Source organism: Coregonus clupeaformis, chromosome 1 (assembly GCF_020615455.1).
Source record: "Coregonus clupeaformis isolate EN_2021a chromosome 1, ASM2061545v1, whole genome shotgun sequence".
NCBI lineage: Eukaryota > Metazoa > Chordata > Actinopteri > Salmoniformes > Salmonidae > Coregonus > Coregonus clupeaformis.
In genome coordinates this window covers 89,070,217-89,090,440 of record NC_059192.1, presented here as the reverse complement: position 1 = coordinate 89,090,440, position 20,224 = coordinate 89,070,217, and the positions used below count along the sequence as shown (strand labels likewise).

General features: G+C 46.9%; 1 protein-coding gene across 2 annotated transcripts in view; it reads right to left on the bottom strand.

The window, feature by feature from the left end:
• Positions 1-20,224, bottom strand: part of LOC121578291 (ubiquitin thioesterase ZRANB1) — a 41,679-nt gene that overhangs the window by 6,451 nt on the left and 15,004 nt on the right. Inside the window, exons 6-8 of one of the 2 annotated variants that reach the window (XM_045223268.1) lie at positions 19,075-19,195; positions 18,113-18,242; positions 1,629-1,858 (exon numbers count right to left, since the gene is read on the bottom strand). In XM_045223268.1, coding sequence (XP_045079203.1) covers positions 1,629-1,858; positions 18,113-18,242; positions 19,075-19,195 — 481 coding nt within the window. The other variant, XM_045223267.1, reaches the window with a different exon arrangement.

Here is a 20,224-nt window from a genome sequence, read left to right as displayed (position 1 = left end):
TCTTATTTACAATGACGGCCTACACCGGCCAAACCCGGACGACGCTGGGCCAATTGTGCGCCGCCCTATGGGACTCCCAATCACGGCCGGTTGTGATACAGCCTGGAATCGAACCAGGGGGTCTGTAGTGACGCCTCAAGCACTGAGCCACTCAGGAGCCCATAATAATACACAAGAGTATTTTTAAATCTACCAATTGGTGTTGAAAAGGAGACGAATATGCATGTATTTACAGTGCATTCAGAAAGTATTCAGACCCCTTCCCTTTTTCCACATTTTGTTACGTTACAGCCTTATTCTAAAATGGATGTATTTTTTAAATGTCCTCAATCTACACACAGTACCCCATAATGACAAAGCGAAAACAGGTGTTTTAGATACATGAGGGGAAAAAACAATTTAATCCATTTTAGAATAAGTCTGTAAAGTAACAAAATGTGGAAAAAGTCAAGGGGTCTGAATACTTTCCGAATGCCCTGTATATATGGAGACTGTATGTGCCAAAAATAAGGGCTTAAACAATAAACTTTCTTATATCTCTCAGACACTTCAGGACAAACTTCCTTTCGATTTTTTTGTGGACTATCTGTTGAATGTAGTGAATCTATTATTCAATCTGTTTGGGCTGATAGCAGTAAGGCCCCAAAAAAGATATATATATTTTATTGATACTTCAATGATCATGGCCTTATTTCTATTATAGCATATTGGAAGGCTGTCATTCATATTCCATTCACCCAGCTCAATGTAACATGGATAGGTTTAGGATACTACATGATACTAATAATGTCCCTATACCCCATCATGAGGTTGCTACAACCTATGAATGAAAGTTTACAACGTAGGTGCACTGGTCGAAACATTATTGAGTAATCAAGGTGACAGACAGTGACACATTCAATACCGCCTTGCATACTCTTGCCTGCATCCAGCTGATCTAAGGTGTAATCATTAGTCCAACAGTTGCAAACGAGAGTTTCTATTGGACAAATTCAGGTATTTTTAACCCCATTTAATTCTGTTTGCTTCCATTTAAAAAACCTTTTAACAGAACCGGCGGAATGAACACACCCCTGATCAAGTCTTACATTTACATTTACATTTTAGTCATTTAGCAGACGCTCTTATCCAGAGCGACTTACAGGAGCAATTAGGGTTAAGTGCTTTGCTCAAGGGCACATCGACAGATTTTTCACCTAGTCGGCTCTAGGGATTAGAACCAGCGACCTTTCGGTTACTGGCACCATGCTCTTAACCACTAAGACTACCTGCCGCCAAGTCTTGTGAGGCTTGCGGGCGTCCTAGAGCAACGGAGAACGCCATCGTGTTCGTGAGAGTCTCATCTTTCAATATAGGGGTCATAATACTTTGTAGGGCAAACCATTCGGACGCTACAGCCATTTTTGTGAGAAGAGCGATTTACGGGACGTCTCCTGGTCTGACAAACGCCGCTCTAGCTCTGCCACCTTTCACTGCAGATGTGGAAGGGCGATATCGGCAGATGCGGTGGATTGAGACGCAGCCCCATGCTAACTTAAAACAGACAGATTTTGATGGGGACTTTTTGTATTATGTTAATTAGATTTCAGCTGGGGTCACGGAAATTGTAGGCTAAGAGTTAATGTTACCTCTTGTGCAGACAGAAAGTGTACGTGCAGCAGTTTTCTCTCGCTGTCCACCAGCGGCAGGAAGGTCACGGTGACGTCGTCGTCAGTGTTGAGGTTGGCGCCCGCGCCGCGATTGTCGAATCCGTCGTTCTCCATGGCGACCAGGGCAGAGAAGTGTCCACGTGTGTAACCCAGGGCAATGGGACTCTTCCAGCAGAAGCTCTGCTCCCACAACAGCGGCAGGTACACACCTATACAGGTAGAGACACACAGGTAAGTCTCAGGCAGGTACACACCTAGACTACAGGTAGAGACACACAGGTAAGTCTCAGGCAGGTACACACCTAGACTACAGGTAGAGACACACAGGTAAATCTCAGGCAGGTACACACCTATACAGGTAGAGACACACAGGTAAGTCTCAGGCAGGTACACACCTAGACTACAGGTAGAGACACACAGGTAAGTCTCAGGCAGGTACACACCTAGACTACAGGTAGAGACACACAGGTAAGTCTCAGGCAGGTACACACCTAGACTACAGGTAGAGACACACAGGTAAGTCTCAGGCAGGTACACACCTATACAGGTAGAGACACACAGGTAAGTCTCAGGCAGGTACACACCTAGACTACAGGTAGAGACACACAGGTAAGTCTCAGGCAGGTACACACCTAGACTACAGGTAGAGACACACAGGTATGTCTCAGGCAGGTACACACCTAGACTACAGGTAGAGACACAGGTAAATCTCAGGCAGGTACACACCTAGACTACAGGTAGAGACACACAGGTAAATCTCAGGCAGGTACACACCTAGACTACAGGTAGAGACACACAGGTAAGTCTCAGGCAGGAACACACCTAGACTACAGGTAGAGACACACAGGTAAATATCAGGCAGGTACACACCTAGACTACAGGTAGAGACACACAGGTAAGTCTCAGGCAGGTACACACCTAGACTACAGGTAGAGACACACAGGTATGTCTCAGGCAGGTACACACCTAGACTACAGGTAGAGACACACAGGTAAATCTCAGGCAGGTACACACCTAGACTACAGGTAGAGACACACAGGTAAATCTCAGGCAGGTACACACCTAGACTACAGGTAGAGACACACTGGTAAGTCTCAGGCAGGAACACACCTAGACTACAGGTAGAGACACACAGGTAAATATCAGGCAGGTACACACCTAGACTACAGGTAGAGACACACAGGTAAGTCTCAGGCAGGAACACACCTAGACTACAGGTAGAGACACACAGGTAAATATCAGGCAGGTACACACCTAGACTACAGGTAGAGACACACAGGTAAATCTCAGGCAGGTACACACCTAGACTACAGGTAGAGACACACAGGTAAGTCTCAGGCAGGAACACACCTAGACTACAGGTAGAGACACACAGGTAAATATCAGGCAGGTACACACCTAGACTACAGGTAGAGACACACAGGTAAGTCTCAGGCAGGAACACACCTAGACTACAGGTAGAGACACACAGGTAAATATCAGGCAGGTACACACCTAGACTACAGGTAGAGACACACAGGTAAGTCTCAGGCAGGTACACACCTATACAGGTAGAGACACACAGGTAAGTCTCAGGCAGGTACACACCTATACAGGTAGAGACACACAGGTAAATATCAGGCAGGAACACACCTAGACTACAGGTAGAGACACACATGTATGTCTCAGGCAGGTACACACCTATACAGGTAGAGACACACAGGTAAATATCAGGCAGGAACACACCTAGACTACAGGTAGAGACACACATGTATGTCTCAGGCAGGTACACACCTATACAGGTAGAGACACACAGGTAAATATCAGGCAGGTACACACCTAGACTACAGGTAGAGACACACAGGTAAGTCTCAGGCAGGTACACACCTAGACTACAGGTAGAGACACACAGGTAAATCTCAGGCAGGTACACACCTAGACTACAGGTAGAGACACACAGGTAAGTCTCAGGCAGGTACACGCCTAGACTACAGGTAGAGACACACAGGTAAGTATCAGGCAGGTACACACCTAGACTACAGGTAGAGACACACATGTAAGTCTCAGGCAGGTACACACCTAGACTACAGGTAGAGACACACAGGTAAGTATCAGGCAGGTACACACCTAGACTACAGGTAGAGACACACAGGTAAGTCTCAGGCAGGTACACACCTAGACTACAGGTAGAGACACAGACAGGTCAAATCAATCACGCAATCAATCACAGGTAAAATGAGGTGGACCAGAGGCAGGTACACACCTAGAAACAGGCAGCCAAAGACACAGACAGACAAATGAAGGCAGGTAGACTACACATCTAGACTACATCCAGGCAGGTAGACTACACATCTAGACTACATCCAGGCAGGTAGACTACACATCTAGACTACATCCAGGCAGGTAGACTACACATCTAGACTACATCCAGGCAGGTAGACTACACATCTAGACTATATCCAGGCAGGTAGACTACACATCCAGGCAGGTAGACTACACATCTAGACTACATCCAGGCAGGTAGACTACACATCTAGACTACATCCAGGCAGGTAGACTACACATCCAGTCTACACACAGGCAGGTAGACTACACATCCAGTCTACACACAGGCAGGTAGACTACACATCTAGACTACACATCTAGACTACATCCAGGCAGGTAGACTACACATCTAGACTACATCCAGGCAGGTAGACTACACATCCAGTCTACACACAGGCAGGTAGACTACACATCTAGACTACATCCAGGCAGGTAGACTACACATCTAGACTACATCCAGGCAGGTAGACTACACATCCAGTCTACACACAGGCAGGTAGACTACACATCTAGACTACATCCAGGCAGGTAGACTACACATCCAGTCTACACACAGGCAGGTAGACTACACATCTAGACTACACATCTAGACTACATCCAGGCAGGTAGACTACACATCCAGTCTACACACAGGCAGGTAGACTACACATCCAGTCTACACACAGGCAGGTAGACTACACATCTAGACTACACATCCAGACTACATCCAGGCAGGTAGACTACACATCTAGACTACATCCAGGCAGGTAGACTACACATCTAGACTACATCCAGGCAGGTAGACTACACATCTAGACTACATCCAGCCAGGTAGACTACACATCTAGACTATATCCAGCCAGGTAGACTACACATCTAGACTACATCCAGGCAGGTAGACTACACATCTAGACTACATCCAGGCAGGTAGACTACACATCTAGACTACATCCAGCCAGGTAGACTACACATCTAGACTACATCCAGGCAGGTAGACTACACATCTAGACTACATCCAGCCAGGTAGACTACACATCTAGACTACATCCAGGCAGGTAGACTACACATCTAGACTACACATCCAGACTACATCCAGGCAGGTAGACTACACATCTAGACTACATCCAGCCAGGTAGACTACACATCTAGACTACATCCAGGCAGGTAGACTACACATCTAGACTACATCCAGGCAGGTAGACTACACATCTAGACTACATCCAGGCAGGTAGACTACACATCTAGGCTACATCCAGGCAGGTAGACTACACATCTAGACTACATCCGGGCAGGTAGACTACACATCTAGACTACATCCAGGCAGGTAGACTACACATCCAGGCTACATCCAGGCAGGTAGACTACACATCCAGGCAGGTAGACTACACATCTAGACTACATCCAGGCAGGTAGACTACACATCCAGACTACATCCAGGCAGGTAGACTACACATCTAGACTACATCCAGGCAGGTAGACTACACATCTAGACTACATCCAGGCAGGTAGACTACACATCTAGACTACATCCAGGCAGGTAGACTACACATCTAGGCTACATAGAGGCAGGTAGACTACACATCCAGTCTACACACAGGCAGGTAGACTACACATCCAGTCTACACACAGGCAGGTAGACTACACATCTAGACTACACATCCAGACTACATCCAGGCAGGTAGACTACACATCTAGACTACATCCGGGCAGGTAGACTACACATCTAGACTACATCCAGGCAGGTAGACTACACATCTAGACTACATCCGGGCAGGTAGACTACACATCTAGACTACATCCAGGCAGGTAGACTACACATCTAGACTACATCCAGGCAGGTAGACTACACATCCGGGCAGGTAGACTACACATCTAGACTACATCCAGGCAGGTAGACTACACATCTAGACTACATCCAGGCAGGTAGACTACACATCTAGACTACATCCAGGCAGGTAGACTACACATCTAGGCTACATCCAGGCAGGTAGACTACACATCTAGACTACATCCAGGCAGGTAGACTACACATCTAGACTACATCCGGGCAGGTAGACTACACATCTAGACTACATCCAGGCAGGTAGACTACACATCTAGACTACATCCAGGCAGGTAGACTACACATCTAGACTACATCCAGGCAGGTAGACTACACATCCTAGACTACATCCAGGCAGGTAGACTACACATCTAGACTACATCCAGGCAGGTAGACTACACATCTAGACTACATCCAGGCAGGTAGACTACACATCTAGACTACATCCAGCCAGGTAGACTACACATCTAGACTACATCCAGGCAGGTAGACTACACATCCAGGCAGGTAGACTACACATCTAGACTACATCCAGGCAGGTAGACTACACATCTAGACTATATCCAGCCAGGTAGACTACACATCTAGACTACATCCAGGCAGGTAGACTACACATCTAGACTACATCCAGCCAGGTAGACTACACATCTAGACTACATCCAGGCAGGTAGACTACACATCTAGACTACATCCAGGCAGGTAGACTACACATCTAGACTACATCCAGGCAGGTAGACTACACATCTAGACTACATCCAGGCAGGTAGACTACACATCTAGACTACATCCAGGCAGGTAGACTACACATCTAGACTACATCCAGGCAGGTAGACTACACATCTAGACTACATCCAGGCAGGTAGACTATACATCTAGACTACACATCTAGACTACATCCAGGCAGGTAGACTACACATCTAGACTACATCCAGGCAGGTAGACTACACATCTAGACTACATCCAGGCAGGTAGACTACACATCTAGACTACATCCGGGCAGGTAGACTACACATCTAGACTACATCCAGGCAGGTAGACTACACATCTAGACTACATCCAGGCAGGTAGACTACACATCTAGACTACATCCAGGCAGGTAGACTACACATCTAGACTACATCCGGGCAGGTAGACTACACATCTAGACTACATCCAGGCAGGTAGACTATACATCTAGACTACATCCAGGCAGGTAGACTACACATCTAGACTACATCCGGGCAGGTAGACTACACATCTAGACTACATCCGGGCAGGTAGACTACACATCTAGACTACATCCAGGCAGGTAGACTACACATCTAGACTACATCCAGGCAGGTAGACTACACATCTAGACTACATCCAGCCAGGTAGACTACACATCTAGACTACATCCGGGCAGGTAGACTACACATCTAGACTACATCCGGGCAGGTAGACTACACATCTAGACTACATCCGGGCAGGTAGACTACACATCTAGACTACATCCGGGCAGGTAGACTACACATCTAGACTACATCCGGGCAGGTAGACTACACATCTAGACTACATCCAGGCAGGTAGACTACACATCTAGACTACATCCGGGCAGGTAGACTACACATCTAGACTACATCCAGGCAGGTAGACTACACATCTAGACTACATCCGGGCAGGTAGACTACACATCTAGACTACATCCAGGCAGGTAGACTACACATCTAGACTACATCCAGGCAGGTAGACTACACATCTAGACTACATCCAGGCAGGTAGACTACACATCTAGACTACATCCAGGCAGGTAGACTACACATCTAGACTACATCCAGGCAGGTAGACTACACATCTAGACTACATCCAGGCAGGTAGACTACACATCTAGACTACATCCAGGCAGGTAGACTACACATCTAGACTACATCCAGGCAGGTAGACTACACATCTAGACTACATCCAGGCAGGTAGACTACACATCTAGACTACATCCAGGCAGGTAGACTACACATCTAGACTATATCCAGGCAGGTAGACTACACATCTAGACTACATCCAGGCAGGTAGACTACACATCTAGGCTACATCCAGGCAGGTAGACTACACATCTAGTCTACATACAGGCAGGTAGACTACACATCCAGTCACACACAGGCAGGTAGACTACACATCCAGCCCCGGCAGGTAGACTACACATCCAGTCTACCACAGGCAGGTAGACTACACATCCAGCTACACACAGGCAGGTAGACTACACATCCAGCTACACCAGCAGGTAGACTACACTCCAGACTACACACAGGCAGGTAGACTACACATCTAGACTACATCCCAGGCAGGTGTTAGCTTACTACACATCTAGACTACAATTCCCTGCTTAGGTCAGTTAGGATCACCACACATCTAGACTACATTCGGGCAGGTAGACTACACATCTAGACTACATCCGGGCAGGTAGACTACACATCTAGACTACATCCGGGCAGGTAGACTACACATCTAGACTACATCCAGGCAGGTAGACTACACATCTAGACTACATCCGGGCAGGTAGACTACACATCTAGACTACATCCGGCAGGTAGACTACACATCTAGACTACATCCGGGCAGGTAGACTACACATCTAGACTACATCCAGGCAGGTAGACTACACATCTAGACTACATCCAGGCAGGTAGACTACACATCTAGACTACATCCAGGCAGGTAGACTACACATCTAGACTACATAGAGGCAGGTAGACTACACATCTAGACTACATCCAGGCAGGTAGACTACACATCTAGACTACATAGAGGCAGGTAGACCACACATCTAGACTACATCCAGGCAGGTAGACTACACATCTAGACTACATCCAGGCAGGTAGACTACACATCTAGACTACATCCAGGCAGGTAGACTACACATCTAGACTACATCCAGGCAGGTAGACTACACATCTAGACTATATCCAGGCAGGTAGTCCTAACCAACTGGCCAAAACTATAGTTTGTTACAAGAAATTTGTGGAGTGGTTGAAAAACAAGTTTTAATGACACCAACCTAAGTGTATGTAAACTTCCGACTTCAACTGTACCTCCCTGGTGCAGTCTGTCTCCTGGTGTGGTTTCTTTATGAACAACCCCACTGTCTCCCTGTGGACTCTGAGTAGCTAGCTGCTATTACTGGAAACACTGACTCCCTGTGGACTCTGAGTAGCTAGCTGCTATTACAGGACACACTGACTCCCTGTGGACTCTGAGTAGCTAGCTGCTATTACAGGACACACTGACTCCCTGTGGACTCTGAGTAGCTAGCTGCTATTACAGGACACACTGACTCCCTGTGGACTCTGAGTAGCTAGCTGCTATTACAGGACACACTGTCTCCCTGTGGACTCTGAGTAGCTAGCTGCTATTACAGGACACACTGTCTCCCTGTGGACTCTGAGTAGCTAGCTGCTATTACAGGACACACTGACTCCCTGTGGACTCTTGAGTAGCTAGCTGCTATTACAGGACACACTGACTCCCTGTGGACTCTGAGTAGCTAGCTGCTATTACAGGACACACTGACTCCCTGTGGACTCTTGAGTAGCTAGCTGCTATTACAGGACACACTGACTCCCTGTGGACTCTGAGTAGCTAGCTGCTATTACTGGAAACACTGACTCCCTGTGGACTCTGAGTAGCTAGCTGCTATTACAGGACACACTGACTCCCTGTGGACTCTGAGTAGCTAGCTGCTATTACAGGACACACTGACTCCCTGTGGACTCTTGAGTAGCTAGCTGCTATTACAGGACACACTGACTCCCTGTGGACTCTGAGTAGCTAGCTGCTATTACAGGACACACTGACTCCCTGTGGACTCTGAGTAGCTAGCTGCTATTACAGGACACACTGACTCCCTGTGGACTCTTGAGTAGCTAGCTGCTATTACAGGACACACTGACTCCCTGTGGACTCTGAGTAGCTAGCTGCTATTACAGGACACACTGACTCCCTGTGGACTCTTGAGTAGCTAGCTGCTATTACAGGACACACTGACTCCCTGTGGACTCTGAGTAGCTAGCTGCTATTACTGGAAACACTGACTCCCTGTGGACTCTGAGTAGCTAGCTGCTATTACAGGACACACTGACTCCCTGTGGACTCTGAGTAGCTAGCTGCTATTACAGGACACACTGACTCCCTGTGGACTCTTGAGTAGCTAGCTGCTATTACAGGACACACTGACTCCCTGTGGACTCTGAGTAGCTAGCTGCTATTACAGGACACACTGACTCCCCTGTGGACTCTGAGTAGCTAGCTGCTATTACAGGACACACTGACTCCCTGTGGACTCTTGAGTAGCTAGCTGCTATTACAGGACACACTGACTCCCTGTGGACTCTGAGTAGCTAGCTGCTATTACTGGAAACACTGACTCCCTGTGGACTCTGAGTAGCTAGCTGCTATTACAGGACACACTGACTCCCTGTGGACTCTGAGTAGCTAGCTGCTATTACAGGACACACTGACTCCCTGTGGACTCTGAGTAGCTAGCTGCTATTACAGGACACACTGACTCCCTGTGGACTCTGAGTAGCTAGCTGCTATTACAGGACACACTGACTCCCTGTGGACTCTGAGTAGCTAGCTGCTATTACTGGAAACACTGACTCCCTGTGGACTCTGAGTAGCTAGCTGCTATTACAGGACACACTGACTCCCTGTGGACTCTGAGTAGCTAGCTGCTATTACAGGACACACTGACTCCCTGTGGACTCTGAGTAGCTAGCTGCTATTACAGGACACACTGACTCCCTGTGGACTCTGAGTAGCTAGCTGCTATTACAGGACACACTGACTCCCTGTGGACTCTGAGTAGCTAGCTGCTATTACTGGAAACACTGACTTCCTGCTCTGGGCAGTAGCTAGCTGCTATTACTGGACACACTGACTTCCTGCTCTGGGCAGCAGCAGCAGCACACTCTACAAATCACTACCCTGTTAATGTGCCATGGAGGCTAGGCCAGGTTACCAACAGGCTGGAGAAATGCTGCGTTCATAACCAAGTGGGAAGGTGGTATTTAGCACCTAAGACTGGGAAAAAATACATTTGAATTCCCATCTAACTGGTAATTACTAGTGGGGAAACTCGCCTACCATCTCTGAGCTACGACTTCTCCCACTTGCTGACCTCTGACATCACCTACTAAGGAAATGACCTTGATAACAGCATTTTCGCCAGTTAACACGTGGCTTACAATGGTCACGCCCCCCGCGGGAAATCAAATTAACATAATACAAAAAATCCCCATCAAAATCCGTCTGTTTAAGCTAGAGATAAAAAAAAATTTCATGGGCTGCGTCTCAATCCACCACATCCGCCGATATCGCCCTTCCGCATCTGCGATGAAAGGTGGCAGAGCTCAGAGCTGTGTTTGTCAGACCATGAGACATCCCGAAATACGGTCTTCTCACGAAAACATATGTTGCGTCCCAACAGTTTGGCCTAAAAACTATTAATGAGACTCTCACGAACACGATGGCGTTCTCTGTTTTGTACCAGTAAAAAATAAAATAATGGAAGTATATATGGAGATAGTTTAGTACCTAAAATGAGGGGATAAATACATACATCTATATACAGTCCCAGTCAAAAGTTTGGACACACCTACTCATTCAAGTATTTTTCTTTATTTTTACTATTTTCTACATTGTAGAATAACAGTGAAGACATCAAAACTATGATATAACACATATGGAATCATGTAGTAACCAAAAAAGTGTTAAACAAATCAAAATATTTTATATTTGAGATTCTTCAAAGTAGCCACCCTTTGCCTTGATGACAGCTTTGCACACTCTTGGCATTCTCTCAACCAGCTTCATGAGGTAGTCACCTGGAATGCATTTCAATTAACAGGTGTGCCTTGTTCAAAGTTAATTTGTGGAATTTCTTTCCTTCTTAATGCGTTTGAGCCAATCAGTTGTGTTGTGACAAGGTAGGGATATTTTGTGTGTTTTTTTAGCACTTATCCTAACTTTTCATTTACACATCGTTTCATATTCATCAGCTTCTGGACATCAAAACTGCGATTACTAACCTCGTTTTGGATGAGGACTTTTATTTCAACAAATCGGAAGGCAAAGTACATAATACTCATCCCAGACCAGGCCCAAATCCCCGTCACTCGGAGGACCCCGCCGCTATAGAGGATACCTTACGAGAATGTGACGGCGAGTGGACAAGTCGCCCTTACCCTCTGTTCTATTGGCGAACGTGCAGTCACTGGAAAATAATTAAGGAAGTCTCAAGGTTCTTAGAATACCTCATAAGCTGTAGACCACACTATTTACCAAGAGAGTGTTCATCTATAATTTTCGTAGCTGTCTATTTACCACCACAGACCGATGCTGGCACTAAGACCGCCCTCAACAAGCTTTATAGAGCCATAAAGCAATAAAGAAAATGCTCACCCAGATGTGGCGCTCCTAGTGGCCGGGGATTTTAATGCAGGTAAACTGAAATCCGTTTCAGCTCATTTAAACAAACATGTCTCCTGTGCAACTAGAGCCTAAAAAAACCTCTAGATCACCTCTAGACTCTACTCACAGAGATGCATACAAAGCTCTCCCTCGCCCTCCATTTGGCAAATCTGAACATAACTCCATCCTCTTAATTCCTGCTTACAAGCAAAAACTCAAACAGGAAGTACCAGTGATGCGCTCAATACGGAAGTGGTCAGATGAACCGGACGCTAAGCTACAGGACTGTTTTGCTAGCACAGACTGGAATATGTTACGGGATTCATCCGATGGCATTGAGGAGTTCACCACATCAGTCACGGGCTTCATTAATAAGTGCATCGACAACATGGTCCCCAGAGTGACCGTACGTACATTCCCCAACCAGAAGCCATGGATTACAGGCAACACCCGCACTGAGCTAAAGGCTAGAGCTGCCGCTTTTAAGGAGCGGGACACAAATCCGGACACTTATAAGAAATCCCGCTACGCCCTCCGACGAACCATCAAACAGGCAAAGTGTCAATATAGGACTAAGATCGAATCCTACTACACTGGCTCTGACGTTCGTTGGATGTGGCAGGGCTTGCAAAGTGCCCAGTGATGCGAGCCTACCAGACAAGCTAAATGCCTTCACCCCTCGCTTCGAGGCAAGCAACAAGCAACACTGTACCATGCATGAGCGCACCAGCTGTTCCGGACGACTGTGTGATCACGCTCTCTGAAGCTGATGTGAGTAAGACCTTTAAAACAGGTTAACAGTCACAAGGCCACAGGGCCAGACGGATTACCAGGACGCGTACTCAGAGCATGCGCTGACCAGCTGGAAAGTGTCTAAACGGACATTTTCAACCTCTGCCTGACCCAGTCTGTAATGCCCATATGTTTCAAGCAGAGCACCATAGTCCCCATGACCAAGAAAGATAAAGGTAACCTGTCTAAACGACTATCGCTACATAGCACTCACACCTGTAGACATAAATTGCTTTGAATGGCTGGTCATGGCTGATGTCAACGCCATCCTCCCAGACACCCTGGATCCACTCCAATTTGCATACCACCACAAACAGATCCACAGATGACGTAATCTCTATTGCACGTATTGCCCTTTCCCACCTGGACAAAAGGAACACCTACGTGAGAATGCTGTTCATTGACTACAGCTCAGCGTTCAACACCATAGTGAACTCCAAGCTCCAACATCATAATTAACGGCACAACGATGGTAGGCCTGATCACCGACGACGATGAGACGGGAGGTCATAGACCTGGCAGCGTGGTGCTAGGACAACAACCTCTCCCTCAACGTCAGCAAGACAAAGGAGCTGATCGTGGACTACAGGAAATGGAAGGCTGAGCACGCCCCCATTCACATCGCCGGGGCAGTAGTGGAGATGGTCGAGAGCTTTAAGTTCCTCGGTGTCCACATCACTAAGGACCTATCATGGTCCAAACACACCAACACAGTCGTGAGGGCACAACAACGCCTCTTTCCCCTCTGGAGGCTGAAAAAGTTATACAGCTGCACCATCGAGAGTATCTTGACTGGCTGCATCACCGCCTGGTATGGCAACTGCTCGGCATCTGACCGCAAGGCGCTACAGAGGGTAGTGCGTACGGCACCAGTACATCACTGGGGCCGAGGTCCCTGTCATCCAGGACCTCTATACCAGGCGGTGTCAGAGGAAGGCCCTAAAAATGGTCAAAGACTCCAGCCACCCCAAGTCACAGTCTGTTCCCTCTGCTACCGCACGGCAAGCGGTACCGAGGCACCAAGTCTGGGACCAAAAGGCTCCCGAGCAGCTTCTACCCCAAAGCCATAAGACTGCTGAACAGTTAATCAAATGGCTACCAAGACTTTTTGTCTTTCACCCCTACCTACATGTACAAAGTACTTCAATCAATCACCTAACCAAACCTACATGTACATATTACCTCGATCACCCCAACTACCTCCTACCCCAGTACACTGACTCTGTAACGGTACTCCTTGTATATAGCCTGTATATAGCCTCGTTACTGTTATTTTATTGTGTTACTATTTTCTTTTTATCTATTTGATAATTTTCTTACTTTTAACTGCATTGTTGGGAAAGGGCTCGTAAGTAAGCATTTCATGGTAAAGTCTAAACATGACATTTGATTTGATTTAGATTTGATCCCAAATAATAGCAAATGAAAACACTTATTTCCAAAGAGGTCCTTGAGTGGTCCTTTCATTATCTAGTTTTGAATGCTTTGGTTGCTAGTGCTTTTCTATTAATTGTAGTCTGTTATGAATATGAAAGGACTACATTTGCATGGAAATCTGTTGTTTCACATAAAATCAATGTTACCTAGCGACCTTCCATGCAACCCCACTCCTGGGCCCCACAACTCACATAAAACTCTGTTACGGGCTAATATGTTGTTCCTATAAGGTTTCATATGTAGGCTTAGCTGAGGTGCAAACACACAGTCTCTAGCTACAGCTTCCTCCTGTCTAATAACAACACACAGTCTCTAGCTACAGCTTCCTCCTGTCTAATAACAACACACAGTCTCTAGCTACAGCTTCCTCCTGTCTAATAACAACACACAGTCTCTAGCTACAGCTTCCTCCCTGTCTAATAACAACACACAGTCTCTAGCTACAGCTTCCTCCTGTCTAATAACAACACACAGTCTCTAGCTACAGCTTCCTCCTGTCTAATAACAACACACAGTCTCTAGCCACAGCTTCCTCCTGTCTAATAACAACACACAGTCTCTAGCTACAGCTTCCTCCCTGTCTAATAACAACACACAGTCTCTAGCTACAGCTTCCTCCTGTCTAATAACACCACACAGTCTCTAGCTACAGCTTCCTCCTGTCTAATAACAACACACAGTCTCTAGCTACAGCTTCCTCCTGTCTAATAACACCACACAGTCTCTAGCTACAGCTTCCTCCTGTCTAATAACAACACACAGTCTCTAGCTACAGCTTCCTCCTGTCTAATAACAACACAGTCTCTAGCTACAGCTTCCTCCGGTCTAATAACAACACACAGTCTCTAGCTACAGCTTCCTCCTGTCTAATAACAACACACAGTCTCTAGCTACAGCTTCCTCCTGTCTAATAACAACACACAGTCTCTAGCTACAGCTTCTTCCTGTCTAATAACAACACACAGTCTCTAGCTACAGCTTCCTCCTGTCTAACAACAACACACAGTCTCTAGCTACAGCTTCCTCCTGTCTAATAACAACACACAGTCTCTAGCTACAGCTTCCTCCGGTCTAATAACAACACACAGTCTCTAGCTACAGCTTCCTCCCTGTCTAATAACAACACACAGTCTCTAGCTACAGCTTCCTCCTGTCTAATAACAACACACAGTCTCTAGCTACAGCTTCTTCCTGTCTAATAACAACACACAGTCTCTAGCTACAGCTTCCTCCTGTCTAACAACAACACACAGTCTCTAGCTACAGCTTCCTCCTGTCTAATAACAACACACAGTCTCTAGCTACAGCTTCCTCCTGTCTAATAACAACACACAGTCTCTAGCTACAGCTTCTTCCTGTCTAATAACAACACACAGTCTCTAGCTACAGCTTCCTCCGGTCTAATAACAACACACAGTCTCTAGCTACAGCTTCCTCCTGTCTAATAACAACACAGTCTCTAGCTACAGCTTCCTCCTGTCTAATAACAACACAGTCTCTAGCTACAGCTTCCTCCCTGTCTAATAACAACACACAGTCTCTAGCTACAGCTTCCTCCCTGTCTAATAACAACACACAGTCTCTAGCTACAGCTTCCTCCTGTCTAATAACAACACACAGTCTCTAGCTACAGCTTCCTCCGGTCTAATAACAACACACAGTCTCTAGCTACAGCTTCCTCCTGTCTAATAACAACACACAGTCTCTAGCTACAGCTTCCTCCGGTCTAATAACAACACACAGTCTCTAGCTACAGCTTCCTCCTGTCTAATAACAACACACAGTCTCTAGCTACAGCTTCCTCCGGTCTAATAACAACACACAGTCTCTAGCTACAGCTTCCTCCTGTCTAATAACAACACACAGTCTCTAGCTACAGCTTCCTCCGGTCTAATAACAACACACAGTCTCTAGCTACAGCTTCCTCCTGTCTAATAACAACACACAGTCTCTAGCTACAGCTTCCTCCGGTCTAATAACAACACTATTTCATGTGATTGTTTTCATGCAGGGTCCAGCTTGTTAGAATCCTGCCACCCACTCTGATGCCATGGTGTGTGCGTCTCTCTACGGGTCTACTTATATAGGTGTGTTCCAGCTATTATGCTTGGAAGACTGAAGCGCCTGGGTCCTTGTAAAGCGCCATGTTAAACATTCTTACATTCATTCTTACATTCTTAGTCATTTAGCATACGCTCTTATCCAGAGCGACTTACAGTTAGTGAGTGCATACAATGTTTTATTTTTTTATTTTAACATTATTTTTTTTATACTGGCCCCCCTGTGGGAAACGAACCCACAACCCTGGCGTTGCAAACCAACTGAGCTACATCCCTGCCAGCCATTCCCTCCCCTACCCTGGACGACGCTGGGCCAATTGTGCGCCGCCCCATGGGTCTCCCGGTCGCGGCCGGCTACGACAGAGACCCTGGATCCCATGTTAAACCCATGTATTACAACATTAGACCTCCCCAAGATAACTGTGCCGCTCCATGGGTCTCCCGGTCGCGGCCAGCTACGACAGAGATCCTGGATCCCATGTAATCCCATGTATTACAACATTAGACCTCCCCAAGATAACTGTGCCGCCCCATGGGTCTCCCGGTCGCGGCCAGCTACGACAGAGATCCTGGATCCCATGTTAAACCCATGTATTACAACATTAGACCTCCCCAAGATAACTGTGCCGCCCCATGGGTCTCCCGGTCGCGGCCGGCTACGACAGAGATCCTGGATCCCATGTAAACCCATGTATTACAACATTAGACCTCCCCAAGATAACTGTGCCGCTCCATGGGTCTCCCGGTCGCGGCTGGCTACGACAGAGATCCTGGATCCCATGTTAAACCCATGTATTACAACATTAGACCTCCCCAAGATAACTGTGCCGCTCCATGGGTCTCCCGGTCGCGGCCAGCTACGACAGAGATCCTGGATCCCATGTAAACCCATGTATTACAACATTAGACCTCCCCAAGATAACTGTGCCGCTCCATGGGTCTCCCGGTCGCGGCCGGCTACGACAGAGATCCTGGATCCCATGTTAAACCCATGTATTACAACATTAGACCTCCCCAAGATAACTGTGCCGCTCCATGGGTCTCCCGGTCGCGGCCAGCTACGACAGAGATCCTGGATCCCATGTTAAACCCAGGTATTACAACATTAGACCTCCCCAAGATAACTGTGCCGCCCCATGGGTCTCCCGGTCGCGGCCAGCTACGACAGAGATCCTGGATCCCATGTTAAACCCATGTATTACAACATTAGACCTCCCCAAGATAACTGTGCCGCCCCATGGGTCTCCCGGTCGCGGCCAGCTACGACAGAGATCCTGGATCCCATGTTAAACCCATGTATTACAACATTAGACCTCCCCAAGATAACTGTGCCGCCCCATGGGTCTCCCGGTCGCGGCCAGCTACGACAGAGATCCTGGATCCCATGTTAAACCCATGTATTACAACATTAGACCTCCCCAAGATAACTGTGCCGCTCCATGGGTCTCCCGGTCGCGGCCGGCTACGACAGAGATCCTGGATCCCATGTAAACCCATGTATTACAACATTAGACCTCCCCAAGATAACTGTGCCGCTCCATGGGTCTCCCGGTCGCGGCCAGCTACGACAGAGATCCTGGATCCCATGTTAAACCCATGTATTACAACATTAGACCTCCCCAAGATAACTGTGCCGCTCCACTCACCTTGGAAACGTGTGTAACCTAACGTTTCTCCACGGAAACTCTTGTAATACTTCACTCCGTACACGATGATCGGTCTACGGAGAATGTGTGCTAGAACAAAGATATGAGTCTGCTCCAGGCTGGCTCCAGGCTGTGGGGGACAGACAGACAGACAGGCAGACAGACATACAGACACATGAGAATGGTGATAAGGAGATATTCAATGTACTACAGTACTCTAGTCTCCTCAAAATGGAAGGCTTAAAGCAGGGTTCTTCAATTCCGGTCCTGGAGGGCCGAAACAGGTCTGAATTAGCCCCTGATTAGAAGGAGAGGATGAAAAACAGAGGTGTTTCGGCCCTCCAGGACCGGAATTGAAGAACCCTGGCTTAAAGGAATAGTTCACCCAAATTACAAAATGACATTGGTTTCCTTATCCTGTCATTTACATTTTAAATTTTAGTCATTTAGTAGACGCTCTTATCCAGAGCGACTTACAGTTAGTGAGTGCATACATAAAAAAATATACAAATAATCATACTGGCCCCCCCGTGGGAAACGAACCCACAACCCTGGCGTTGCAAGTGCCATGCTCTACCAACTGAGCTACACGTCAGCTGTCTATGGACAAGGTATGACAGCAATCCATGCTTTGGTTTAGTTTCCCTAGCACTTTTTTCCAAATGCTAATGTTTTAGCATTGGTGGCACAAATCCCATTCAAGTCATGGGATTGCTATTAGCATTTTTCAGGCATCATGTTCAAATCATCTATTAAGTGACTTTGTTGAGCTACACAATCAATTTGAGATAATTTCGCCTGATTTGGTCCTGATTTTGGTCATGACAGTGACAGCTGCATATTGTATAACACTTATCAGATAATCAAAGTATATCAAATAATAATATTGCATTATTTTATTTTTTTATCCAAAAGCAATCCAAATAGAAAGGCTGATCTGATGGTGTGTGTTAGTGAGTTACCTGGCTAGCCAGAGAGAGTATGAAGGCCCAGTCCTCCTGCCACTGTTCCTCTCGGAGAGAGAAGTGGAGACCAAAGCTCTGAGAATACCACGACTCCCACTCCTTCCACCGCGTGTAGAACCTGGGACACAGAACAAACATCTCGTTAGCTTTGCCTGCCAGGGTTCAGATACAACCCCAAAAGGCCCAGCTATATCTATATACAGCAGTACCCATCATCTCATCTGCTATGGATCTAATTGCCTGAGAGGAGTATTCTACTCTGTGATGGGGGGGAAATACTGATAGTTACATGTCGGGATATAATTTTGGACAAATCACAATATTGTTTTTGCTCTAGTCAGCTGTACCTGCGCCTAAATTCCAGTATTTTTCCATCTATAGCCAACACTTACATTTTAGTCATTTAGCAGACGCTCTTATCCAGAGCGACTTACAGGAGCAATTAGGGTTAAGTGCCTTGCTCAAGGGCACATCGACAGATTTTTCACCTAGTCGGCTCGGGGATTAGAACCAGCGACCTTTCGGTTACTGGCACAACGCTCTTACCCACTAAGCTACCTGCAGCTGGTTTTCCATTTTCTTTTTATATGGTGGCCAAAATGCTTTTAGCACTTTTATTACCATGACTGATAAAAACTCATTTTCTCATGCTCTCAGTCTCTCTGCAGCAGACATATAGTTTATATATGTTTGGAACATCCAATCGCAATATTGGGGGGGGGTTTGCTGTAACATATGGACAATAAAGTAATATTGTATTGGTTACCAGTCTGTTTAGCTAATATTCCACTCCTTGCACTCCATGTCATGTGTTTAGCCACACCCAGAGTTCAAGGAGTGGACTGTTAGCTAAACAGACTGGTATCCAGACACCATGTACAGTACAGGAACTGGAAGAACTGACAGGCAGGGCCAAGTGGCACCAAAGGGCAATGATTGCAGTCCATACTATCATACGCCTTAGAATCGATCCCCAACACATTACTTCATTTCAAGTGGTATTCCAGTGTGTGGATCCTGGGCCAGAGCCCGGCCACAGTGTGTGGATCCTGGGCCAGAGCCCAGCCACAGTGTGTGGATCCTGGGCCAGAGCCCAGCCACAGTGTGTGGATCCTGGGCCAGAGCCCAGCCACAGTGTGTGGATCCT